Source organism: Dreissena polymorpha, chromosome 1, assembly GCF_020536995.1.
Source record: "Dreissena polymorpha isolate Duluth1 chromosome 1, UMN_Dpol_1.0, whole genome shotgun sequence".
In the NCBI taxonomy this organism is placed as follows: Eukaryota; Metazoa; Mollusca; class Bivalvia; order Myida; family Dreissenidae; genus Dreissena; species Dreissena polymorpha.
Genome location: NC_068355.1, coordinates 87,509,399 through 87,534,399, shown reverse-complemented (window position 1 = coordinate 87,534,399; position 25,001 = coordinate 87,509,399). Strand labels below are relative to the sequence as shown.

At 36.9% G+C, this 25,001-nt stretch overlaps 1 protein-coding gene across 1 annotated transcript in view; it reads right to left on the bottom strand.

Moving 5' to 3' along the window:
* The window catches only part of LOC127839191 (uncharacterized), a 58,035-nt gene that overhangs the window by 5,235 nt on the left and 27,799 nt on the right, over positions 1-25,001 (bottom strand). The window contains exons 13-15 of the mRNA XM_052367461.1: positions 21,214-21,304; positions 17,283-17,372; positions 16,218-16,428 (exon numbers count right to left, since the gene is read on the bottom strand). Of these exons, the coding sequence (XP_052223421.1) occupies positions 16,218-16,428; positions 17,283-17,372; positions 21,214-21,304 (392 nt within the window). The remainder of the gene's footprint in view (positions 1-16,217; positions 16,429-17,282; positions 17,373-21,213; positions 21,305-25,001) is intronic.

The following is a 25,001-nucleotide window of genomic DNA, read 5'->3' as shown; positions in this document are numbered from 1 at the left end:
AAAGCATAACATAAATAAGCCTCCATTTAAGTTAATCTACATCACCGCAATTGTGTATTTTTTATTGCTTGTCATTTATCCGCAGGCCAATAGTTAATGGTTGTGGTGCAATCATTTTCGTTCTTGGACACTGCATCCCTTCAATCAGTTCAATGAAATTTATTTACCTAAATATCTCATATTTGAACTTAAAATTCCTTTGGGAGAAATGGTCCAGACAACTGGATAAAACAGCAACAATATGGTAACCCATTATTTTTCGAGGAACATAATTGAGAATTCCTGTGCTAGCCCCCAATCACAGTATGTTGGTGTATAATAATAATCAAACTTTGTTTTTCTTCTCAAAAGATTGTCGTAGATAACAAACTGATGAATATATCATCCAAGACTACAAGTTTTAGAAAGCCATTTTTTTCATTTATTTTTATTGATAAACAAGGTTTTGTAACAATCTATACTATACATAGATAGCTTTAACAGCACAATGTGGCTCACCTGAAACTGATTGTTTCCTAGTGGTGTTAACTAATTTTTCATGAAGATCTAGAAAAAAAGGCATTGTGAGTATGAACAAACTATTTGCGTCTATCCGATCTAGTTGAGTCTTGTTACCAAGATCCTACTTTTATTTATTTGAACATTCTGATCAACTGCCATGAAGATCAGGTAAAAAATGTAAGTTTTAACATGGATTTTAATGATTTTAGTTATTGATCAACTGCTTGGAAGCACATGACCCACTTTGGAACGTGACCTGTTAATCACTGAGACTAGACCTTGTGACCTAAATGTTAAATATGCTACTTTAATGCTTGACTTGAAATCATTTAAAATAATGTTCTTACCAATTTACAAGTGGATCAGAGAGAGAATGTGACCACTAAAGTATTAACAGACATTTTCTTATATTTGACCTAGTTCCCTAATTTTTGATTAAATATGAAAACAAAAATGACATAGAGGTGACTAGTTTCATAAGAATCTGGCAAAGAGGTGACAACCAAATTATCTTATGTGTTCACAATAAACTTTGGATAAAATACAACAAAGAGTGATAACAAAAGCTCACCTTGTCACATCATAACAAGTGAGCAAAATAACCAAAACTATGACATCATATAATTGCTCAGTTAATTCCAATAACAATAAAATGTTACTTTTGAAACAAATACAATACCTTCCCTTTCTTACTACAGGCTGCTCTAAAACAAGATAGACCTGTATCGCTCACCCAAAACTCCTTCTATAGTGTCAAAAACTTGTGTATGATTTGACTAAGTTGTAACCTAGCTTTAGCCTGCCAGGACCAACTTGCAAATTCAGCTTTTGATTTGATTAAGATCATTGTAAGCAATTTTCATGAAAATCAGGAAGATAATGTGACCTGTACAAAAGGTAAAGGAAGTTTTCTATATTTTAACCTAATGACCTAGTTTTTGACAAACTACCAACTTTCAAACTGAAACTTTATTTCATCGAGATAACATTCAATTCTGTCCAATTTTCATGAAGATCTGGAAGAAAATCTGACCTCTGGAGTGTTCACTAACCTTTTCTGTGATTTGGTTTGTTGACCTAGTTTGGACCACATATGACCTACTTTCAAACTTAACCTAGAATTGACAGAGATGAACATTTACCAACATAAGACAAACAAGGGCTGTTTGTAAAACATGCATGCCCCCCATATGGGCTGTCAGTTGTAGTGGTATCCATTGTGTGAATACATTTTTTGTAACTGTGACCTTGACATTTGACCTAGTAACCTGAAAATCAATAGGGATTATCTGTCAGTCATGATCAATTTACCTATGAAGTTTCATGATCCTAGGCCTTGCTTTTCTTGAGTTATCATCAGGAAACCTTTTTACTGTTATGAGTCACTGTGACCTTGGACCAAGTGATATGAAAATCAATAAGGGTTATATACCAGTCATGATCAATGTACCTATAAAGTTTAATGGTCCTAGGCGTAAGCATTTTTGAGATATCATCTGGATACTATTTTACTGCTTTGAGTCACTTTGACCTTGACCTTTGACCTAGTGACCTAAACATCAATAGGGGTAATCTGCAAGTCATGATCAATGTACCTATGAATTTTCATGATCCTAGACGTAAGCATTCTTGAGTTATCATCCGGAAATCATTAAACTGTTTTGACTCACTGTGACCTTGACCTTTGACCTAATGACCTGAACATCAATAGGGGTCATCTGCGATCATGATCAATGTACCTATGAAGTTTCATGATCCTTTGCGTAAGCTTTCTTGTGTTATCATCCGGAAACCATTTTACTGAGTCAAGTCACCATGACCTTGACCTTTGACCTAGTGACCTATAACTTAATAAGGGTCATCTGCGAGTCATGATCAATGTACCTAAGAAGTTTCATGATCATAGGCGTAAGCATTCTTGACTTATCATTTGGAAACCATTTTTCAAAGTTGAGTCACTGTGACCTTGACCTTTGACATAGTGATCTGAAATTAAATAGGGATCATCTGCGAGTCATGATTAATGTATTTATGAAGTTTCATGATCCTAGGCATAAGTTTTCTTGAGTTATCATCCGGAAACCATTTAACTATTTCGGTTCACCGTGACCTTGACTTTTGACCTAGTGACCTCAAATGGGGTCATAATTTATGCGAGTCATGATCAATGTATCTATGAAATTTCATGATCCTAGGCATAAGCTTCTGAGTTACCATCCGGAAACCATTTTACTATTTCGGGTCACCTTGAACTTGACCTTTGACCTAGTGACCTGAAAATCAATAGGGTTCATCTGCCAGTCATGATCAATGAGCCTATGAAGTTTCATGATCCTAGGCATAAGCGTTCTTGAGTTATCATCCGGAAACCATTTAACTATTTCGGGTCACCGTGACCTTGACCTAGTGACCTCAAAATCAATAGTGGTCATCTGCGAGTCATGATCAATGTACCTATATAGTTTCATGATCCTAGGCATAAGTGTTCTTGAGTTTTTATCCGGAAACCATTTTACTATTTCAGGTCACCGTGACCTTGACGTTTGATATAGTGACATGAAAATCAATAGTGGTCAACTGCGAGTCATGATCAATCTACCTATCAAGTTTCATGATCCTAGGCATAAGCGTTCTTGAGTTATCATTCGGAAACCATTTTACTATTTCGGGTCACTGTGATCAAGACATTTGACCTAGTGACCTGAAAATTAATGGGGGTCATCTTCGAGTCATGATCAATGTACCTATGAAGTTTCATGATCCTAGGCATAAGCGTTCTTGAGTTATCATCCGGAAACCATTTTACTATTTCTTTTTTTGTTAAACATCGTCAATTATAAATTGTATATAGATTTCTCTATAGTTTGAAAAACATTTAGGCAAATATTTCTCATGTAAGATAAAATGCAAATAATTAATATAACATTCCCTTTTAATCAGTATGTTGGTTTATCGGTCAATAACAATATCACTTTGAACATTGAATTATTTAAAAGTTATAACAAACATTAAATGTTCTCCGAACAAATGACTCATAACACATATAACAGATTGATAGGAAGATATGAACAAATCAAGGTTGCTAGGTTGCCTGCCTAGAATGGTCCTTTTAGTATGGAAGTACTTGATATATAAATTTATTAGCCAGTCGGTGTTGTAAAGACATACAATATTTTATGAATGTCTCAAAGTGTAGAATTATTTTGCATTTAGTAAAAGAAAGGCAACATATAACCCTTAAGTGGCTGACAAGAACTTGTGGCTAAATACAACTAAAAAGAGGCATTATGATTCTTGAAAATAAAAGTAAACATCATTATATATGAATTTTCTGATCAAAAGTGTTATTTTTAGTGAATAGGGGAAATACATTTTCAAGAATAAACAATATAATTATAAATGTGTTGGCGAGGTGCATCATAGTATTATCATAGTACCAGTTTTGGTCTAAAAAACCAGTAACATTTTTTAAATTTCATAACACCTTGTTGCAAAAAAAAATCATGAAAAATAGAATTTTCAGAGAAACCTATTAAAATAAAATAAACAAGGGCTGTTTGTAAAACATGCATGCCCCCCATATGGGCTCTCCGTTGTAGTGACAGTCATTGTGTGAATATGTTTTTTGTCAATGTGACCTTGACCTTTGACCTAGTGACCTGAAAATCAATAGGGGTCATCTGCGAGTAATGATCAATGTACCGATGAAGTTCCATGATCCTAGGCTCAAGCGATCTTGAGTTATCATCCGGAAAACCACATGGTGGACGGAGCGACAGACCAACAGACCGACCGACATGTGCAAAGCAATAAACCCCCTCTTCTTCGAAGGGGGGCATAAAAATGCTTTATATGACCTTAGATATTATTTTTGCAATCATTTTTCATCAATTACAAATGTTTAAAAAAAAATTGTTTCATGCTACTCATGGTACCAGTTTTTGTCAGAAAATTATTCACATTTTTTAAAAATGCATTACCCCTTGTTGCCAAAAAAATCATGAAAAATATAATTTTCAAAGATATCCTTTAAAACAAAAAGAAAATGCCTTCTTACACCTTAAATATTATTCCTTCAAGCATTTTACATCAATAATTTATGTTTGAAAAAATCATTGGTTCATGCTAAATACTGTTTGATATACTGTAAATAATGTAACTACACATCCAAGTAGTGAGTCCATCAAACTATTGCAACCGAAACACCTGGTGTGCCAAGGTACCAGCCGAAGTCAAATGCCTTCTGACTTGGTGCATTTTACTATTTATATTTGTATGCATTTGTATGTGTTTGAAAAAATGTATAATCTTTAATGACATCTTCTAACCATGCATGTCCTAGATTTCAAAATCCAGGCCCTGGTCTGACACATTGGTAACATTAACATTAAACTGTTACCAGGCTTTTGAATTTAATTAGCCAGGTCACAGGAAAAGGGCAGTCTAATATGTATCCAATTAAACTATTTGTCATTGTCAGAAACCGCTCTTAAGCAAACAGCTTTCAAGCAACTGCAGGCTGAACTGGATCTAAACTGGCCACAATCGCCTCAATGTCTCTTTTCCCGGGATATGGTTCATTGAACTTTAAAGGGATCTTTTCACGTTTTGGTAAATTGACAAAAATTGAAAAAAGTTGTATCGGATTTGCAAATTTTCATTTTAGTTATGTTATTTTTAAGAAACAGTATTACTGAACATTTACCATGGTCTAATATAGCCATTATATGCATCTTTTAACGATTTAAAAATAATAAAGCGTTGCAATGCGAAACGATTGAATAATTTGGAGAGTTATGTTGTTGTTTAATTGTGTGAAACTACGAAGATTGCTTATACTAGGTATAAAATACGTCAACCATTTATACTTGCCAGAATAGTCGAGCAGGCTAATGCGTTTTTACTCCAGGATTAAGGGGGTCACTGGTTCGAGCCCTGCTGCGGACTACTTTTTTTAAAGAATTTTATTCTGGATTTTTAACTGGAGCTTTTAATATCCAATGTTTACATTTATCAATATAAAGCATTTAATGACTTACTTCAAAACATGTCAAAATCTGTGAAAAGGCCCCTTTTAACATAATATCTACTCCTATAAATATGAGGTCAATATACATGGACTAAACGGTAAATTACGTCTAATTATTTGGACTGTAATGACATCAACTACTTAAATAGAAAGAAGAAAGAATTCATACTTACCAGTAAATTTGAGTAAAGAGTTTGTATTCAATGTTGTATTTCAGGACAGCTTGGTGATATGCAAATCCCATATGACATGTTGATATCGGGTATCAGCCATTCAATAAGTCGCAAAATGGTTAAACAAAATTTATAAAGCAAAATGTGACTTAAATTGATAACTAAAAATACCAGTATCATCAGTATGCCAGTTTTGTGGAGATCCAGAAAGTGCTTCATTCACATTGAATATATCCTTCGAATTCCATTAATTGTTGCATTACTAAATAGCGAAACAAGCCGATTTAAGCTGTAAGAAAGTTTTGACATGAGTGTTATCAAGTCTCTCATGGGCGAAGCCATAGAAAGTGATCCATTCGCATCGAATATATCCTTCGAATTCCATCCTTTGTTGTCATTAGCGGAGATTTAGTGAATAAATAATTCATATATCATAAATGACAGCTTCTAAATAGCGAAACAAGCCAATTTATGCAGTAAGAAAGTTTTGACTCGAGACTCTCCTGGGGGCGGCCATTGTTGAATGTTGAAACACGAACGACAACTCTGCTAGGAGAATGTGATCAATGACGAGCAATCTCCTACGCAGTGGCGAATGCAAAAGGGAAGTAACTGAAAAATCGAGTTATCTCAATCGAACTGGCTCGGTCTTTTACATAGGTCGCCATTGTGAGAAATTTTTCTACTGGTTATGAAACCTTGGACGACGCAGTTCCAGCATCGTCAAAAAGCAATGGCGATATTTTTCTCAGCCACATAATTGTTAATAGTTTGATATCACAAAATGAAAGTGAAAGTAGAACTGTCAAAAATGACAACCTGTCAACGTGTTGTTTTTGCTGGCACGAGAGGGCGATTACACTCAATGTGTTCACATTTTGACCATAGGCTTTGTCAATGACCTTTATAGTATGGGTAGCTTTGATATTATTTATTGCTATCATGTAACTGCATGATTGTGTATATGTTTACAATACACAAAGCATAAATAATGATATAAATATACTGATTGAGCTTATAATAATCTGAGAACTATAGCCAGGTCAATTAAGGACTTTAAATACAATTTTGTGTCCTGATTTCATGAAGAAATGAACATGCATGTCCTAGATTTCAAATTCAAGGCCCTGGTGTGGCACATTGGTAGCATTACCGTTAAACTATTACCAGGCTTATGAAATTAGTTTTTATTGAACTATCTAAGGAAATCTAAATCAGGCACTGATTTTTCTTGTTTTAATACAGTCATAGATCAGTTGTGGCCTCTGGGTAATGACCAATTTTTGCTTACTTGTCACCCTTAAAACTTTCCACACGTCTATAATAGCAAATCTGGATTTAGGCGATCTTCAATGGTACATTTAAACTTTAGCTCTGTTACAAGAGTGCTGGTAAAGTCCAGTCACATATTTAAATCTAGGCCATGTCAAAATCAAAGTGTCAAAGACAAATGAAAGATGCGTTCATTAATTATTGTCCAGTTGTTTACTACTGCTGTAAGTTTTTATATAATATGACTGATGAACATCATGTGAGAGAAAATTCACATTATCATTGTAAATCAATTTAGCAACCTTTTAGATAACAAAGAATGCTAGTTTTCAATGTCGCTTCTGGGGATCAAACCCGTAGGGCTTTTAGGAAGATTCTGAAATTTTCGATCCCTCGAGAGCAACAAAACCAAAAATTAAGTCAAATATTGCCGACTCGGTTTTTTGAGTCGGTTCATGAGGGATAATGGAGCTTGATTGGTCATTGTCGGCTCTGGTACTACTTACATGTACCCCGGGTACTCTTAAGTATACTTACATGTACCCTGGGTACTCTAAGTATACTTACATGTACCCCAGGTACGGTAAATAAACGTAATTGTACTCGGTCCATATTAGACTGTACCCGAGTTGTATTCGCGCCTAAAATCCGATGTCGGCGCAACCGATTATCTTAAACACACTTCTCTTCAAAAAACACTGCATCAACATGCTTTTTGAGTATGTGTTCCGATAATATAGAGGCCATTCTTTAGAAAATTGACATAAATGTGTATATATAATTATTACAAAAAAATAGTCGACAACAACTGATTTAAGGTTAAATTTCCTGGGTACATTTTAGTATATTTACCGTACCCGGGATACATGTAAGTATACTTAAGAGTACCCGGGGTACATGTACGTAGTACCCGAGACGACAATGAACAATCAAGCGATACTGGAAGGTGCAACATCTCTCACGCCCCCTAGCATCGCCTTTAGCAGTATTCAATTCTCAACAGGAAAGTGCTGGAGTCATTGATCCCGAGGGACAAGAAAAACAATTGATTAATGTTCGAAATAAATAATTTGATTAATGACAATTCTGTAATTTGAGCCAGGTCACAGGAAAAGCGCAGTCAAATCAGTTTCCAATTAAATTATTTGTTATTGTCAGAAAAACGCTTTTAAGCAAACAGCTTTCAAGCGACTGCTGGCTGATCTAGATCCAAACTGGCCACAATCGCCTTAATGTCTCTGTTACTGTGACACAGTTCATTTAACTTTAAAATGATAAAAAGTACTAACACTAAGAAAGAGTACTAACCAGTAAAGAGTTTGAAATCAATGTTGAATCTCAGGACCGCTTGGTGATCTGCAAATCCCCGATGAAATGTTGATATCGGGTATCATAGTCATTCAATAAGTCGCAAAATGCTCGAATACAATTTATAAAGCACAAAGTGACTTATATTGATAACAAAAAATACCAGTAATCAGTATGCCAGTTTTGCTGTGTCAAGCTGATACGATCCAGAAAGTCCTTCATTCACATCGATTATATATCCTTCGAATTCCAACTATTGTTGTCATAAGCGGAGATTTAGTGAATAAATAATTCATATATTCTAAATGACAGCTTCTAAATAGCGAAACAAGCCAATGTATGCAGTAAGAAAGTTTTGAATTGAGACTCTCATTAAGGCGGCCATTGTTGAATGTTGAAACACGAAAGACAACTCTTCTAGGAGAATGTTATCAATGCTCCTACGCAGTGGCGTATGCAAAAGGGAAGTAACTGAAAAATCGAGTTATCTCAATCGGACTGGCTCGGTCTTTTACATAGGCCGCCATTGTGAGAAAATTTTCTACTGGTTATGAAACCTTGGACGACGCTGTTCCAGCATCGTCAAAAACAAACACACAAAATTACTTTCCAGACTAAAATTTTTTAAGATTAATAATTTATAAATTATAATCATCATTAAAAATCTGTAAAATAATAAAGTACTATAGATGTATTGGTATGAAACCCAGGTAATTCTCGCGTGTATCGGTGCTATACACTGAGCACGTAAAAGAACCAAGGGATCTATTCGCAAAGAGCTAGGGTATCGCACCCGGATTCCTTGTATCCCAATATTGTCTCTTCTGCTTGCTGTCCCTTCAGCAAACACCAAAGGACCCCATTGGAAATAATTGCGTGCACTTTCAGGGGTATCCTTGACTGCAAAGTCAAAATAAATACAACTACAAGAACTACAACAAAGCATTTGTATCGCTTTTCCTAAATTATAACATGTATTACTAATATAACGTTTATAATTAGCAAAAAATCTATAGCATGCGTTTTGCAAAATGTTTTCACTACTTTTTGCTTTAAGAGGTGGCAAGTTCAGGTTTATTGTACTTTTTTTCTTGCAATTGAAATTAATTAAGACTATTGTAGATTATAGATTTGTTATAGAAAATATTTTAAATAATTTTTTTAAGATGAAAATCTGTGAGCAAGACCCTTCAAGGCAATACAACAACATGAAGTTGATGAATCAATGTTTTTGAGAAATATATTGAAACAGAACTTTAAATTTCATTAGGATTGATTTTTTATGAAAATTGACTATTTGCTATATAAATGATATTAATGTAAAACAGATAGTAGATATTCATTTATCTTTGGCAAATCTTGTTTATAGTCATTACAGGCTCTTTCTGTTTTAAGTATACCAATTTATTAATGTTTATGCATCGTTAACTGTTTCCAAAACAAAATATGGATTATGGGCTAATGTTAGGTTTTCTTATTTAAAATGTAACATTGTTTACAAACATGTTATCAAATACTACCACAATCATTTAAGATGACAAATACTCTTACAATTGCTCTTTAGGTGCAAAACTTGAATATGACTTAATTTGATGTCAAAATTGTGTTGATTGCAAATCACCAAATAGTGTGACATCCACAACAAGAGGGCCATGATGGCCCTGTATCGCTCCACTGTTTTATTATGTGAAAAAAGCGTGCAATGCGCATGGGTTGAAATGTACTCTAGCATATGACTTTCTCTTTCCTTCTGAAGAGTTTGTTTTCGTTTTGAAAACAGGACTTCCGGTTTCAAAAAGGAGAAGTTGCTCATGATGAGCAATTTCTCCTTTTATCACAATGATTTCTACCCCACCCAGACAATTTATAAATAGTCCTTTACAATATTATTTCTCGTCTGCAATCTCTTTCAATTTGGGGCAGTCCAAAATGTGTCGTTAGGTAAAGGGTTAACATTTATGGATAATTAACATGTTGGTCTACCTTTCATGCTTGACATATATGCATTTATTTCTTATAATTAAAAAGTAATTCCAAGTGTATTTTGATAAACTTTTAGTTTGAGAAGAAAATAGTTTATTCATCCCATAATGAATAAATAGCAAAAACGCATAAACATGCACAGTTCAACGACTTCCTGTGGCCATGTTTTTTGACGAATCAAATTTTCTTGAACAACTTTTTAATGGGAGCCTTCAAGGGATAAATTTGGACCCAGGGGCATAATTTGAAAAAACTTGGTAGAGAACTATAAGATGTCACTACATACCAAATTTGGTAGCCCTAGGCCTAATAGTTATGGACAGAAAGATTTTTAGAGTTTGCACAAAAGAGGCTTTATATAAGCATATGTTCAGTTTTGTGACCCCCGGGGCAGGGTCAAATTTGAGCCCATGTGAATAATTTTAACAAATTTGGTAGAGGACTATTAGATGTCACTACATACCAAATTAAGTAGCCCTAGGCTCTATAATTATGAACAAGAAGATTTTTTAAGTTTGCACAAAATAGCCCTTATTTAAGCATATGTTCATTTTTGTGACCCCCGGGGCAGGGTCAAATTTGACCCCAGGGGCATAATTTGAAAAAACTTGGTAGACAACTTTAAGATTTTAATACATACCAAATTTGGTAGAAATAGGCCCAATGGTTATGGACAAGAAGTTTTTAAAGTTTGCACAAAATAGGCCCAATATAAGCATATATTCATTTTTGTGACCCCTGGGGAACGGTCAAATTTGATCCCAGGGGCTTAATTTGAACAAATTTAAAAGAGGTTCACCCCAGGAACGTTTGTGAGAAGTTTTATCAGAATTGGACTTGAAGTTTAGGAGAAGAAGATGTTTAAATAAAAAGTTAACGCACAGACGCACGCACGCATGACAGATACAGGACCATGACATAAGCCCTGCTGGCCTCTGGCCAGCCTGCTGGCCTCTGGCCAGTGGAGCTAAGAATTAAGTTTTGCATTTCTATGAAGTATAAACAACATTCATATAAAGTTTCTTTTTGCTACACAGAAAACTGTTAGCAACACTCAATGTGCATGTACAATGATTCATCAGCACATCGCATCTTCACAAACAATTTTTTGACATACACAAAAAAATGTCTTGAACTTTAACATAGCATATATGATGTGTCTAACACGTTTCATGCTGATATGCAAAAAACGGAGAGACTTGTTACTGACTCAGATAACACATGTACATTGATGAGTCGCATTCTGAGAAAACTGGGCATAATGCATGTGCAGAAAGTGTAGTCCCTGATAAGCCTGTGAAGTCTGCTCAGGGTTAACAGGGACAACACTTTTCGCCTAAATTAGATTTTTGCTAAGAAGAGACTTTATTTTACCGAAAAATGTCATAAAAAGTGGAAAGTGTCATCCTTCAGATTAGCCTGTGTGGACTGCTCAGGCTAATCTGGGACGACACTTTACACACATGCATTATGCCCAGTTTTCTCAGAACATGACTCTAATGTAAGTATCCTTACTTTGCCTTCGTTCAAAGTCACATAACTATGCATCAAATATTTTGTCATGCATCATACAGATCGTTTTCCAGTAAAAAAATTCTACAAGTTACATTTTTATAAGCAGAAAACCTAAAGACATGTTCGCAATACAAAACACACATGTAGAATTATCTGAGTTTTGCAAATTGTATTCCCAAAAAGATTAAAGATCACACATCTTCACAAAAAATATTGTGACGTACATGACAATAATGTCTTGCAATTAGAAATAGCATATAACAAATAGTTATAATTTTTCAGGTTGATAAGCAGAAAATTGAATGACATAAACCCTAATGTAGGTATCCAGAACTTACAAAAGTTTAAGCGCATATAACTTTGCAACTAATACAGCAACATACACTGTTAATAACATCTTGCAATCCTACGGTTAGCTATACATTTTACAAATGTGAAGCGTGACAGAACAAATGCTGAACTGTCCAAACGACCAGCTGATAACTAACTGACAGGGTGATTCCAGTATACTCCCACGCAAACCTTGTATGTGGAGGTCATAAAAACATACTGATACGCCCTGCCATAAAACCATCAATGATGACCTAACTGCAAGTCAATCTATCAAAACTAAAATATTATATTAATCAGGATTTTCCGACAACAATCAATAATTTTCCATTATTTCATGCTATTGAAATATGAAAAGTTTTTTTTTTCTAAAAGCTGTAGATATATTCACAAACTTAATTTCCCTAGAGTACTTATCTGACTTGACTCTAGCACTACTGATCACAGGTGGTTAGCGTGTGGCTATGATATTAATTAGTGAAAACATCATTTTGAATGATAAATAATCATATTATAACGAAAAATTAACTTTTCTGAAAAAAAAAAATTCACTATCAAATATATATATAACAAGGTATGCAACTCAAAATCACCCCAAAACGGGGTGCATCGCTTTGAACAGCCATATCTTCATCAATTGTGCAGCGATTTTCACGATCTCGGTCTTATTCAACGCAGAAATGAATTTCCTTTCTGGAAATGTATATGTCTTGCAATATTTTTACAAATGCTGGGTCAACTTTTAAGAAATAACACGATACACAACACGCATGACCCAGTTGACAGTGATCATGTATTCTTTATGAATGAAATCTCCAGTTGTAAAGACACACCTCCGCATTGGACCAATGAAATCACTCGTATGTTTAAAATGTCAGTTAGTTGAAATGTATGTAAACAAAGGTTTCAAACGGCGCTGGACAGTTAGTCTTGATGCAGAATGTAACGACAAGAACGGTAATAATGTTTTTTCATACGTTTTATTGAATTATGGTATCGAACTACATGAACTTTGTAGGGAAGTTGCCCTTTACTCCGTGAAGATTTCAGTCTTAAAGACAGCATGATCACTGTCAACTGGGTCATGCGTGTTGTGTATCGTGTTATTTCTTAAAAGTTGACCCAGCATTTGTTAAAATATTGCAAGACATATACATTTCCAGAAAGGAAATTCATTTCTGCGTTGAATAAGACCGAGATCGTGAAAATCGCTGCAAAATTTATGAAGATATGGCTGTTCAAAGCGATGCACCCCGTTTTGGGGTGATTTTGAGTTGCATACCTTGTTATATATATATTTGATAGTGAAATATTTTTTTTTCAGAAAAGTTAATTTTTCGTTATAATATGATTATTTATCATTCAAAATGATGTTTTCACTAATTTATATCATAGCCACACGCTAACCACCTGTGCTACTGATTACTATCAGTTTGTTTTATGTTAACAATTTTAGCTGATAACAGTAGTTTGTAATTTTTTGTTTGGTGCATGGGACAGCCCCAATGCTTTTAACTTCCATGAAAAATAATTCTCTAGTGAAGATTGTGACGATTTTAAATATAATATAGTAGCTCAATTGCAAACGATTAAATAAGCTTCATTCTAAGAAAACTGGGCTTAATACGTGTGCATAAAGTGTCATCCCAGAGTAGCCTGTGCAGCTTGCATGGGCTTATCAGTGGGGATGGGAATAAATACTAAAAATCGTATCCAAATATTTGTTTTCATTATTGGGATATCAATTTTTTATCCTTAGATTTAAATGACCAAACTTATGAACATCCGAAAAAAGTACTGTTCCTATTTGGCACAAATACCACTATTACCATAAATGCAGCTTTTATTAAGGGGATAGAGTAATCATTTCTGAAAAAAATAATTGATAATTATATTTTCATTGTCACAGTATTCTTTAAATTAAAAAAATATTTAAAGGATTTAACTTGCTTGAACTCTAAATTATAGATGTATCTAGAACATATAGCAAGTTTGAAATGAATGTTATCGACTCTACATAAATTGAAACCAAACAAAATTAATTGGTTTATAATTGAGAAACTCAATTCTGATATAAAGATAATAATGGGTTAAATGTATCAAATACACGGCCATTAATCACGGGCGCCACCTCTTTTTTGAGATACATTGATAAATGAGCTTATCCCACTTCAAAGGTGGTGCTCAGACTAGATGTTTTGAAATTTAACGGATAATTTTACAGGGTGATTAGGCTGTAAATTTTTTTCAACATATTTCGCATAATTTTAAAAAATCTGCCGATATAATGCTATTCAGAGAAGATAAATTCATCCAAAAATGTACATAAACATACAATCACAACCCATTTGGAAACATGAAGACCTTTATAAGTTGTGGCATGGTAGAATTCGTATAAGGAAAACGATTTCTTTTGCCTGTGTGACTAAAAACATTCCCAACCTATAAAATCGCTCCTTACATAAAACAATTGCTTTGAACATGTACAAGTTAATGCATGCACAAAAACATCGGCTTCTAATAAATACATTTGCATTATTCTAAAAAAGATGGAGCCAATGCCAAGGAGGTGGCGCTAAGAATAAGAGGTGGTGCCAATGCACATTTATAGCTTTTTTAAAGTGACATTTAAGTTATGGTTTCTATTGTGTTTACAAGACTTACATTTATTTTTGTAAGTTGACTACTTCAGCACATTTGAGTCGTGTGAGTTTTCAATTAGAAAAAGTAGTTTTCTAATGTCTTGATCGATTTAAACGAATGTTTTTGTAAGATTTGTTTACCATGGCCTTTTAGTAAATTAAGCATTATGATTAAGGGGCACAAATCATCGTTACAAGAAGAAGTATTATCAAATATTTATTTTGTGAATTATAATACTGTATACAAAAATTGATGTCAATGTACTATTTTGATAATGTTGAGGATTTATAGTTATTGATTTTATTGAGTACAACAAATTTTCAGTATATATCATACAATATGTTTTATTCATGTTGGTGACTTCTTAATTGAGTTGATAAATTATATATTTAAACAAGAGCACTGCATAACGGATGCCACGCTCAGCTGCAAAAGCTTGTCATATTTTTTTTTTTTTTAGAGGTCACAGTGACCTTGACCTTTTACCTAGTGACCCAAAAATGGGTGTGGCGTGTAGAACTCTTCAACATATGAAGTTTCAAAGTTGAAGGTGGAAGCACTTTGATGTTAGAGGAAAATGTCAAGGTTTGAGCACGGCGGATGCCAGACGGCGGACAACGAGCTGGCTATGACAATACCTCGGGTTTTCTACGAAAACAGCAGAGCTAAAAACTACATCTTATTTATTAAAGAATGTTTTTATGTTCTGTAAAGATTTGGGTCATCATATGAACGTTGAAAAATAAATATAACAAATAACATCATCTATCAAATGTACATCATGTGATGATGTCATTGCGATACGATTGTTAATTGATACATCCTGCATTGGCACCACCTCCTATCATTAGCGCCATCTCCTTAGCATTGGCTCCATCTCTTTTGGCCAATATTTTGTGCATGCAGCATCTAATAAATATAGTATGCAATCGTTTGATGTCTTAAGCGATTCAATTGGGTAGAAATTTGCTCGTCACACAGGAAAAACTCATCAAAATGCTTTTTAAACGCCACCATGCCAAAACTTAAAAGGTTTTCACGTTTTTAAATGGGTTGAGAATGAATATTTCTGCACATTTTGGATGAATTAATCTTCGCTGAATCGCAGTTCATTGCCCGATTTTAAAAATAACGAGATATATGCTGAAAAAATATTTGAAACCTAATCACCTTGTAAAATTATCCATGAAAAAAACAAAAACATCCAGGTCTGAGAGCCACCTCATTGTTGCATTGGCTCATTTATTAATGAATCTCAAGAAAGAGGTAAAATATATTCGCCTGATTTCGAATATTTGTCCCCATCCCTACTTATCACGGAAGGCACTTTCCGCTATTGAGGTTTTTTTCGTCAAAAGGATGTCTCTTCTAAACAAAAATCCAGTGCTGGCGGAAAAAGTCGTCCCTGATTAACCTGTGCGGACATTGAGCGAAGCTCATATGAAATATACAGCAGCGCTTACTTGCGTTCTGTGTTTTGGCAACCTTCTGTATGAGACACTTCATTGCCTCGTTGAATAGTTCCGTTGGCGTGGCAGCAGGTGTAGGGGTCCTCTGGGCGGATACGGGTGGGGGAGGGGCCATGGTCAGGCGGGAGGCAGCTGTGGGAGGCGGGGGCACCAGGATACGACTAATGTACGAGCTGATGCTGTACACTGAGGGTGGCCGCGATGGCTGTAAAATCATAGCAGTCTAGTTAGCAAATACTGCTGCGTTGGCTATAATATCATAGCAGTCAAATTTACTGCTTTACCCTTTCCCACTCAAACATGCATTTTGATGCATTTCTAACCCATAAGAAAATCAAATCAAAGATCTTTCTTGCTAGATACCAATTTTAAAGGCTTCATTTCCAACACTAAGATATTGATGAGCAGCCAACAGCAACTCGCAGGCTGTTCTGGTTATATACTGTTGCATATAGCTGTTTTCACTTTGTTTCTGAGCAGGAAAGAGTTAAACCCCGTGAGTTGCTTTAAACAGCATTGGTTACAAATGATCATATTTAATACTGATATTTAATACCAAACTGTTTCAAAATTTAAACCTTATCACATTTTTTAGCACTTCAAAGTGCTTGATTTTTTCCAAATACAATTCTGATGATTATCACAATGACTTTGATGATGATGATTGTGTGGATTGCAAATCACCAAATAGTGTGACATCCACAAAAATTAAAGTTTGCATTTCAATGAAATATAAACAATATTCAAATAAAGTTCCTTTTTGCTACATAGAAAACTGTAAGCAACACTCAATGTGCATGAACAATTATGTTAGCATTTAAAATGTGCGTAAATTCATTGACAAATCGTAACACCACTAAGAATATTTTTATACCCAAAAATACATTTTTTATAATGATGTTGACCTTGATACAAAAGTATTTTATGATGATGATGGATATGATGATGATGACAATGACACAAAAGTATTCGATGATGAACATGTTGACAAAATCTTTGATGATGATGATGATGATGATGATGACAATGTGCTGCCAGTATCCCCATACTCATGCTTACCTGCCGTAGCTGCATCAATGCCATCTCCTGTCTAAGTTTCTCAATCTCCTCATTGAATCTCCTCTCTGCCTCCTCTCTCTTCCTTCTCTCCTGAAAAATTGACATATAAATTTTTAGGTCTAATATACAGATTGGGTTGAAAGGTCTACATAGACACATTAGTTTTTCAGGTCTGCATAGACAGACTGGGTTGTTCGGTCTTATAGACTAATTGGGGTGTCTGGTCTACATTACATATACAGGTTGGTTGTTCAGGTCAAAATATACAGATTGGGCTGTAAGGTTTAATAGACACATATGATTGTCATGTCTAAAGGACAGATTAAGTTGTAAGGTCTACTTGGACATATTGGTTTGAAAGGTCTAAAAGACATACTAAGTAACAGGTCTACTTGGACAGATTGGGTTGTCAGGTCAAGTAGATTTACAGATTAGGTAGGCAGGTCTACATAGATGGATTAGGTTGTCAGGTCTACATAGACAGATAGGCTTGTCAGGTCTAGTATACAGATGGGCTTGTCAAGTCTAGTAGACAGATTGGGTTGTCAGGTCTAATAGAAAGATGGGCTTGTCAGGTCAAGTAGACAGATTGAGTTGTCAGGTCTAATAGACAGATTGGGTTGTCAGGTCTAATAGACAGATGGTTTTGTCAGGTCTAGTAGATAGATTGAGTTGTCAGGCCTAATAAAAAGATTGGTCTGGCAGGTCTAATAGACAGATGGGCTTGTCAGGTCTAGTAGACATATTGGGTTGTCAGGTCTAATAGACAGATTGGGTCAGCAGGTCTAATAGAAAGATTGGGTTGTCAGGTCTATTAGACAGATTGGGTTGTCAGGTTTAATAGACAGATTTGGTTGCCAGGTTCAGTAGACAGATTGAGTTGTCAGGTCTAGTAGACAGATTGGGTTGTCAGGTCTAGTAGACAGATTTGGTTGTCAGGTCTTATAGACAGCTTGGGTTGTGTGGTCTAATAGACAGATTGGGATGTCAGGTCTAATAGACAGATGGGCTTGTCAGGTCAAGTAGACAGATTGAGTTGTCAGGTCTAATAGACAGATTGGGTCATCATGTCTAATAGACAGATGGGCTTGTCAGGTCTAGTAGACATATTGAGTTGTCAGGTCTAATAGACAGATTGGGTTGTCAGGTCTAACAGACAGATGGGCTTGTCAGGTCTAGTAGACAGATTGAGTTGTCAGTTCTAATAGACAGATTGGGTCATCAGGTCAAATAGACAGATTGGGTTGTCAGGTCTAATAGACAGATTGGGTCATCAGGTCTAATAGACATTGACGCTTTGTCGGCACCCAAAACCCGTGCCAGCAAACTCCCAGAAAGTACTGCGACGGTACCAAGATCGTCTGGGCACCTGTAGGAAACTCCTAGACAGTCTGCAACGGTTTCAAAAGGTCTCCCAGACCAGCTGGGCACCTGCAGGAGACTCCAACAGTGCAAAGACCATCTGGGCACCTGAAGAAGAGACCCAGACAGTCTGCAACGGTGCCAGTCTTAAGGACTGGCGAGGCTCCTGCAGGACACTCCCATAACATGTGTGACGGTGCCAGTCTCCAAGACCGGTGGCGCACCTGCAGGACACTCCCAGAAGTCTGCAATGGTGCCAAGACCGTCTGGGCACCTAACGGAGAATCCCAGACTGTGCCAGACAGTCTCCTAGACCTCCGGGTCACCTGCAAGATACTCTCAGACAGTCAGCGATGATGCAAATACTGTCTTGGTACCTGACGGAGACTCCCAGACGGTGCCAGACGGTCTCCCAGACCATCGTGGCACCGGCAGGAGACTCTGACAGTCTGTGATGGTGGAAAGACCGTCTGGGTGCCAGCATGAGACTCGCACACGGTGCCAGACAATATACCTGACCGTCGGGCACAAGCAGGAGACTCCCAGACAGTCTGTGACGGTGCAAAGGCCGTCAGGGCACCTGCATGAGACTCCCAGACGATGCGAGAAATTCTTCCAGACAGTCGGGCACCTGCAACAGACTCTCAGACAGTCTGCAACGGTGCCAGGACTGTCTGGGCACCAGCCGGAGACTCCCAGACAGTCTCCCAGACTGGTGGGGCATTTGCAGGGACTCCTAGACAGTCTGCGATGTTGCCAAGTACGTCTGAGCACCTGCAATAGACTCCCAGACAGTCTGCGACGACTGTCTGGCACTGTTTCAGACTGACTGGGAGTCTCCTGAAGTTGCCCAGACGGTCTTGGCACGTCGCAGAATGTATGGAAGTCTCTTGCATGTGCCCTGACGGTCTTGGAGACTTTTGGCACCGTCTAGGAGTCACCTGCAGCTGCACAGACGGTCCTGGCACCGTTGAAGACTGTCTAGGAGTCTCCTTCAGGTGCCTCCCCGGTTTGGAAGATTTTCTGGCAGCATTGCAGACTGTCTGGGAGTCTCCTGCAGGTCCCTTGACGGTTTTAGCACCGTCGCAGATCGTCTAGGAGTCTCCTGCAGGTGCATCACCGGTCTGGTAGAATTTCTGGCACCGTCACAGAATGTCTTGGGATCTCCTGCAGGTGCCCAGATGGTCTTGGCACCGTCGCAGAGTGTTTATGAGTCTCTTGCAGGTGCCTTGCCAGTCTGGGAGAAGGTCTTGGCACCGTTGCAGACTGTCTGGGATTCACCCGCAGGTGCCCTGCCAGTCTGAGAGACTGTCTGGCACCGTCGCAGACTGTATGGAAGTCTAGTGCAGGTACCCAGACGGTCTTGGCACCGTCGCAGACTGTCTGGGAGTCTCCTGCAGGTGCCAAGGCGGTCTTGGCACCGTCTCAGACTGTCTGGGATACTCCTGCTTGTACCTTGAACGCAACGAGTGGTCAGTCTATTGCATTCCTCTTTATGCCCAGTAGCTTTTTTTACATGTGTCTGTTGTCCTCAATACCACCCCACACGCATTTATGGCTGCCACAATCTCCTGCCAATTTTTCCGCTTGTTTGACTCGGTCACCAATGGCCTGTTCTTTCCCTGCAGCAGGTTCTTGCTCTCGATAACAAGCTCTAAAATGATATCCATCTCTTTTTTGGACCATATATGGCACTCGAATCGTTGCTGTCTTCTTCCATTTTTGTGTGTATTTTCGCCGTCAGATGTTGATGGCGGAAGTGGTAATTTTCCTAAAAATAGCGATTAACACGACCGCAGTCGACTGACCACACCGTCGTGCGACTACAGTCGCGACAACTTGCTCCTTAAACACGATGAATGGTCAGTTGGTGGCCGACGAGCATTGGTGGACCACACAGTCAACCGACTACAGTCGGGTTTTGTAGTTTTTTATTAAACTGGACCCAGGTCTAATAGACAGATTGGGATGTCAGGTATTATGGACAGATTGGGATGTCGGGTCTACTAGACAGATTGGCTAGTTAGGTCTAGTAGACAGATCATGTTATCAGGTCTAGTAGAAACATTTGGTTGTCACATCTTATAGACTGATTGGGACTGACTTACCACTGCATATTACTGGCCATTACGCACAAATGACAACTAAATACAACTTACCACTAAACACAAATGATGATTATATACAACTTACCACTATCTATGACTGACCACCAAATACAACTAACCACTACATACAACTGGCCATAACACACAACTTACTACTTCAAACAATTTACTTTTACACACAACTGACCACTATAAAAAACTGAAAACTTCATTCAACTAAGAACTACACTCAACTGACAACTACACAAAACAGACCCCTACATATAACTGACCTTTACTCACACATGACAACTACACTCAAGAGACCACTACACACAAATGACCACTGCATTCAACTGACCAGTACATACAACTGACCACTACATTCAACTGACCACTACTCACACCTGACCACAACACATGGCTACATGACTGACCACTAAACACAAAACTGACCACTACATACAAATGGCCATACTGACCTCCATGACTTGGTCCTCCAGTAAGGCCTTCTCTTGCTCCATACGCTGGCGTTCCAGAGCTGTCAGTCTCATAAGCTCTGCCTCATCCTTCCTGTAACATGCCACATACAAACCTTGAGGTGCATGTGAAATATCTGGGATTCATTCAGAGATATCTGTGATTGTAGATATATAACCCTTTGAATGCTGGGGACTTTGTCGTCTGCTAAAATGTTGTCTGCTGAATTTCTAAAATTAGCATTTTCTTCGATTTTTTTCAAAGAATACTATCAGAATAGCAAACATTTTAGATCCAGATGAGACGCCACGTTCTGTGGTGCTCATCTGGATCCAAACTGTTTGCAAAGGCCTTCAAAATTTGGTTCCAGCACTGAAAGAGTTAAACTTCAAAAGGCTTTTTGTCCCCTATCGGTTTCACCGGAGGGGACCTATGGTTTGCGCTCTGTGCGTCTGTGAGTCTGTGAGTCTGTCACACTTTTTTGGATCCTGCGATAACTTTAAAAGTTCTTCATATTTTTTCACAGACGCACAGAGCGCAAACCATAGGTCCCCTCCGGTGAAACCGGTAGAGGACAAAAACACATTAAACAAGAAACCGTCCGGTGATGCTCCCCAAAGTTTTTTTGGGTCACAAAATTGCACTATATATTCAGATAAAAGGAAACCTCTTGAGGGGCATAACTTTGGACAAAATAATACGATGGATGGTTTAGCAACTTAAAAATTTCAAAGGGCCATAACTCTCAATAAATCATCTAACCAGAACCCACTAATAACATGCGCATCTCCTCAATGTACAATGTAGTTAAGCTTACCATAAAGCTTCATTGAAGTCCAGTCAGTTATGGTTGGGGAGAAATAGCCCGGACAAGAATTGCACTATATGTACAGTTAATAGAAATTTTTTCAAAGGGCCATAACTCTGTGCAAAATCATCCGACCAAAACCGGCTGATAATATGCACATCTCCTGTTGGTAGTGAAGCTTCCCATAAAGTTTCATTGAATTCCTGTGATAAGTTGCTGAGAAATAGCTCGGACAAGAATTGCACTATATGTACAATGGAAATTTTCAAAGGGCCATAACTCTGTGAAAAATCATCCGCCCATAACCGTCTGATAATATGCACATCTCCTGTTGGTAGTGAAGCTTCCCATACAGTTTCATTGAATTCCCGTAATAAGTTGCTGAGAAATAGCTCGGACAAGAATTGCACTATATGTACACTGGAAAATTTCAAAGGGCCATTACTCTGTGAAAAATCATCCGACCAGAACCCGCTGATAATATGCACATTTCCTCTTGGTAGTGAAGCTTCCCATAAAGTTTCATTGAATTCCAGTCATTAGTTGCTGAGAAATAGCCCGGACAAGAATTGCACTATATGTACAGTTAATGGAAAATTTCAAAGGGCCATAACTCTGTAAAAAATCATCCAACCAGAACCCGCTGATAATATGCACATCTCCTCTTGGTAGTGAAGCTTCCCATAAAGTTTAATTGAATTCCGGTCATTAGTTGCTGAGAAATAGCCCAGACAAGAATTGCACTATATGTACATTTAATGGAAAATTTCAAAGGGCCATAACTCTGTGAAAAATCATCCGACCAAAACTGGCTGATAATATGCACTTCTCCTCTTGGTAGTGAAGCTTCCCATAAAGTTTAACTGAGTTCCCGTCATTAATTGCTGAGAAATAGCCCGGACAAAAATTGTGCACGGACGGACGGACAGACGAAGCATTGACTATATGCTCCCCCCAATTTTTTTGGGGGAGGATCATAAAAATACAGCCATTTCTTGAATTGTCATGCAGTGCAGTGCTGATATAACTTGTGCCAAGTGTTAATTAGGAAAATTACAAAATGTGATATTGAAATGTATACGTTAAATGTGTTTTTGTAATTAAAAAAACACCTGCTGATGAATTGAAAGACGATTTTCTATAACAAATAAAAGTGAAGAAAATAAGCATCTTGTATTATACTTTCAAATGCTAAAAAGAACATTAAATCAGAACCTTACTTTCAATGTATAAAAAAATCATAAATAATAAAACAGTTATAACACTTAAACGTTGCTTGATTGATTTCTAGGTTTCTAGGGGCATTACAAAATTAAGTCTATTTAATGTATGGGTTTATTTTGAAAGCGTGGTTCCGACATGTGGTCACTTTTTAAAAACTCTGCCTTTATTATAGTTAAATAACAAGAGCACCACATAACGGGTGCCACGCTCAGCTGCGGGTGCAGTTTTGAATAGATGAAAGCTTGTCAGATGTTTTTTTTTTTTAGAAGTCATGGTGACCTTGACCTTTGACCTAGTGACCCAAAAATGGGTGTGGCATGTAGAGCTCATCAAGGTGCAGCTACATATGAAGTTTCAAAGTTGTAGGTTGAAGCACTTTGATTTTAGAGCCAATGTTAAAAACCTTGACAAAATGTTAAGGTTTTAGCACGATGCGGATGACGACGGACACGACATGGCACGACGAGCTGGCTATTACAATACCTCCGGTTTTCTCCGAAAACAGCCGAGCTAATAAGCAGGATGCTGCAGTACTGTTGTAAAGCTTGAAAATATTGTGTGTGGAAAATCATGCAAATATCAAAACTGACCCCGAATCACTGTGGGCAAAATGTACACTGGACAATGTTTACAGAAAAATCAAAAGCTATTTCACTGTAAGCTGCAGTCTTGGCACTCGTTTCAGGGCAAGTTTCTACCTATCATACAAACAACAAAAGTATCTAGTATAGCATAAATGATATATTTGTTGAATTCCCTGAATGTTTACCTTACATATGATACTTTGATTGTAACAGTTAATGCACTTAAAGGACTAATTTGTTAAAAACGACTCAATCACTTCTGGAAACTGGTATCTGATGTCACTATAAATTACTATAAGCACAATTTGAAATTACCATCTTGTCAGATCTTCTTAACCCCTTACCACTTAGATACGTATTTAACCCTTTACCACTTAGAGTTAGATACGTATTTTTACGCATTTGTAGTCCCTAAGAAAGTTAAATTGAATTAAAGACCTTTCTTATTAGAATCATGTTTTAAAGGCTGGAATTCCAACCCTTAGATACTGATGTGCAGCAAACAGCATAAAACCTGAACAGACTGCGAGTTACTTGCAGGCTGTTCTGGTTTTATTCTGTTTTCACATAGCCATTTTCACTTTTCTTCTGTGAGCAAGATGGTAAAAAAAAGTCAGTACAAAGTGCAGACTACTTATACCCACAAAAAACAGTTAAACATACCACATGGCCAGTTTGGATTTTGTTGGCAATGTTATTGATTCAAATATATGATGAAATGTGAGAAACGTCCGGAAAATGTAAGACCTGTTTCTTATTCAGGACCAATAATTTGACAAATTGAATAACGCTACTGCCATCTCATGGGGCTAACAAACACAAATGTTTCATGTTGTTTAATGTCAAGTGCGTAATATTTAGCAATATATCGATGGTTCTGATATAGAATAAAAATTGCAAAGGAAGACAGTCTATATTGTCCTTTGTCTTAACAAACTATGTTATGTATAAACCAGTCTGGGTTTTGTTAATAATAATCTAGTTATAATTGTTAATACACTGAATTGTTTTAATTTGGAATAAAACATCAAACTTAGAATGGCATCATTTTGATAATTTGTCACCTTTAACTGATAATTTTGAATGTGGTTTATTCAGGTTTATTATATTATCTGTATGCTTTCAGTATAATAAACTCTTTTCTATGTCTTCATTTAAAATGATTTTTTTATAA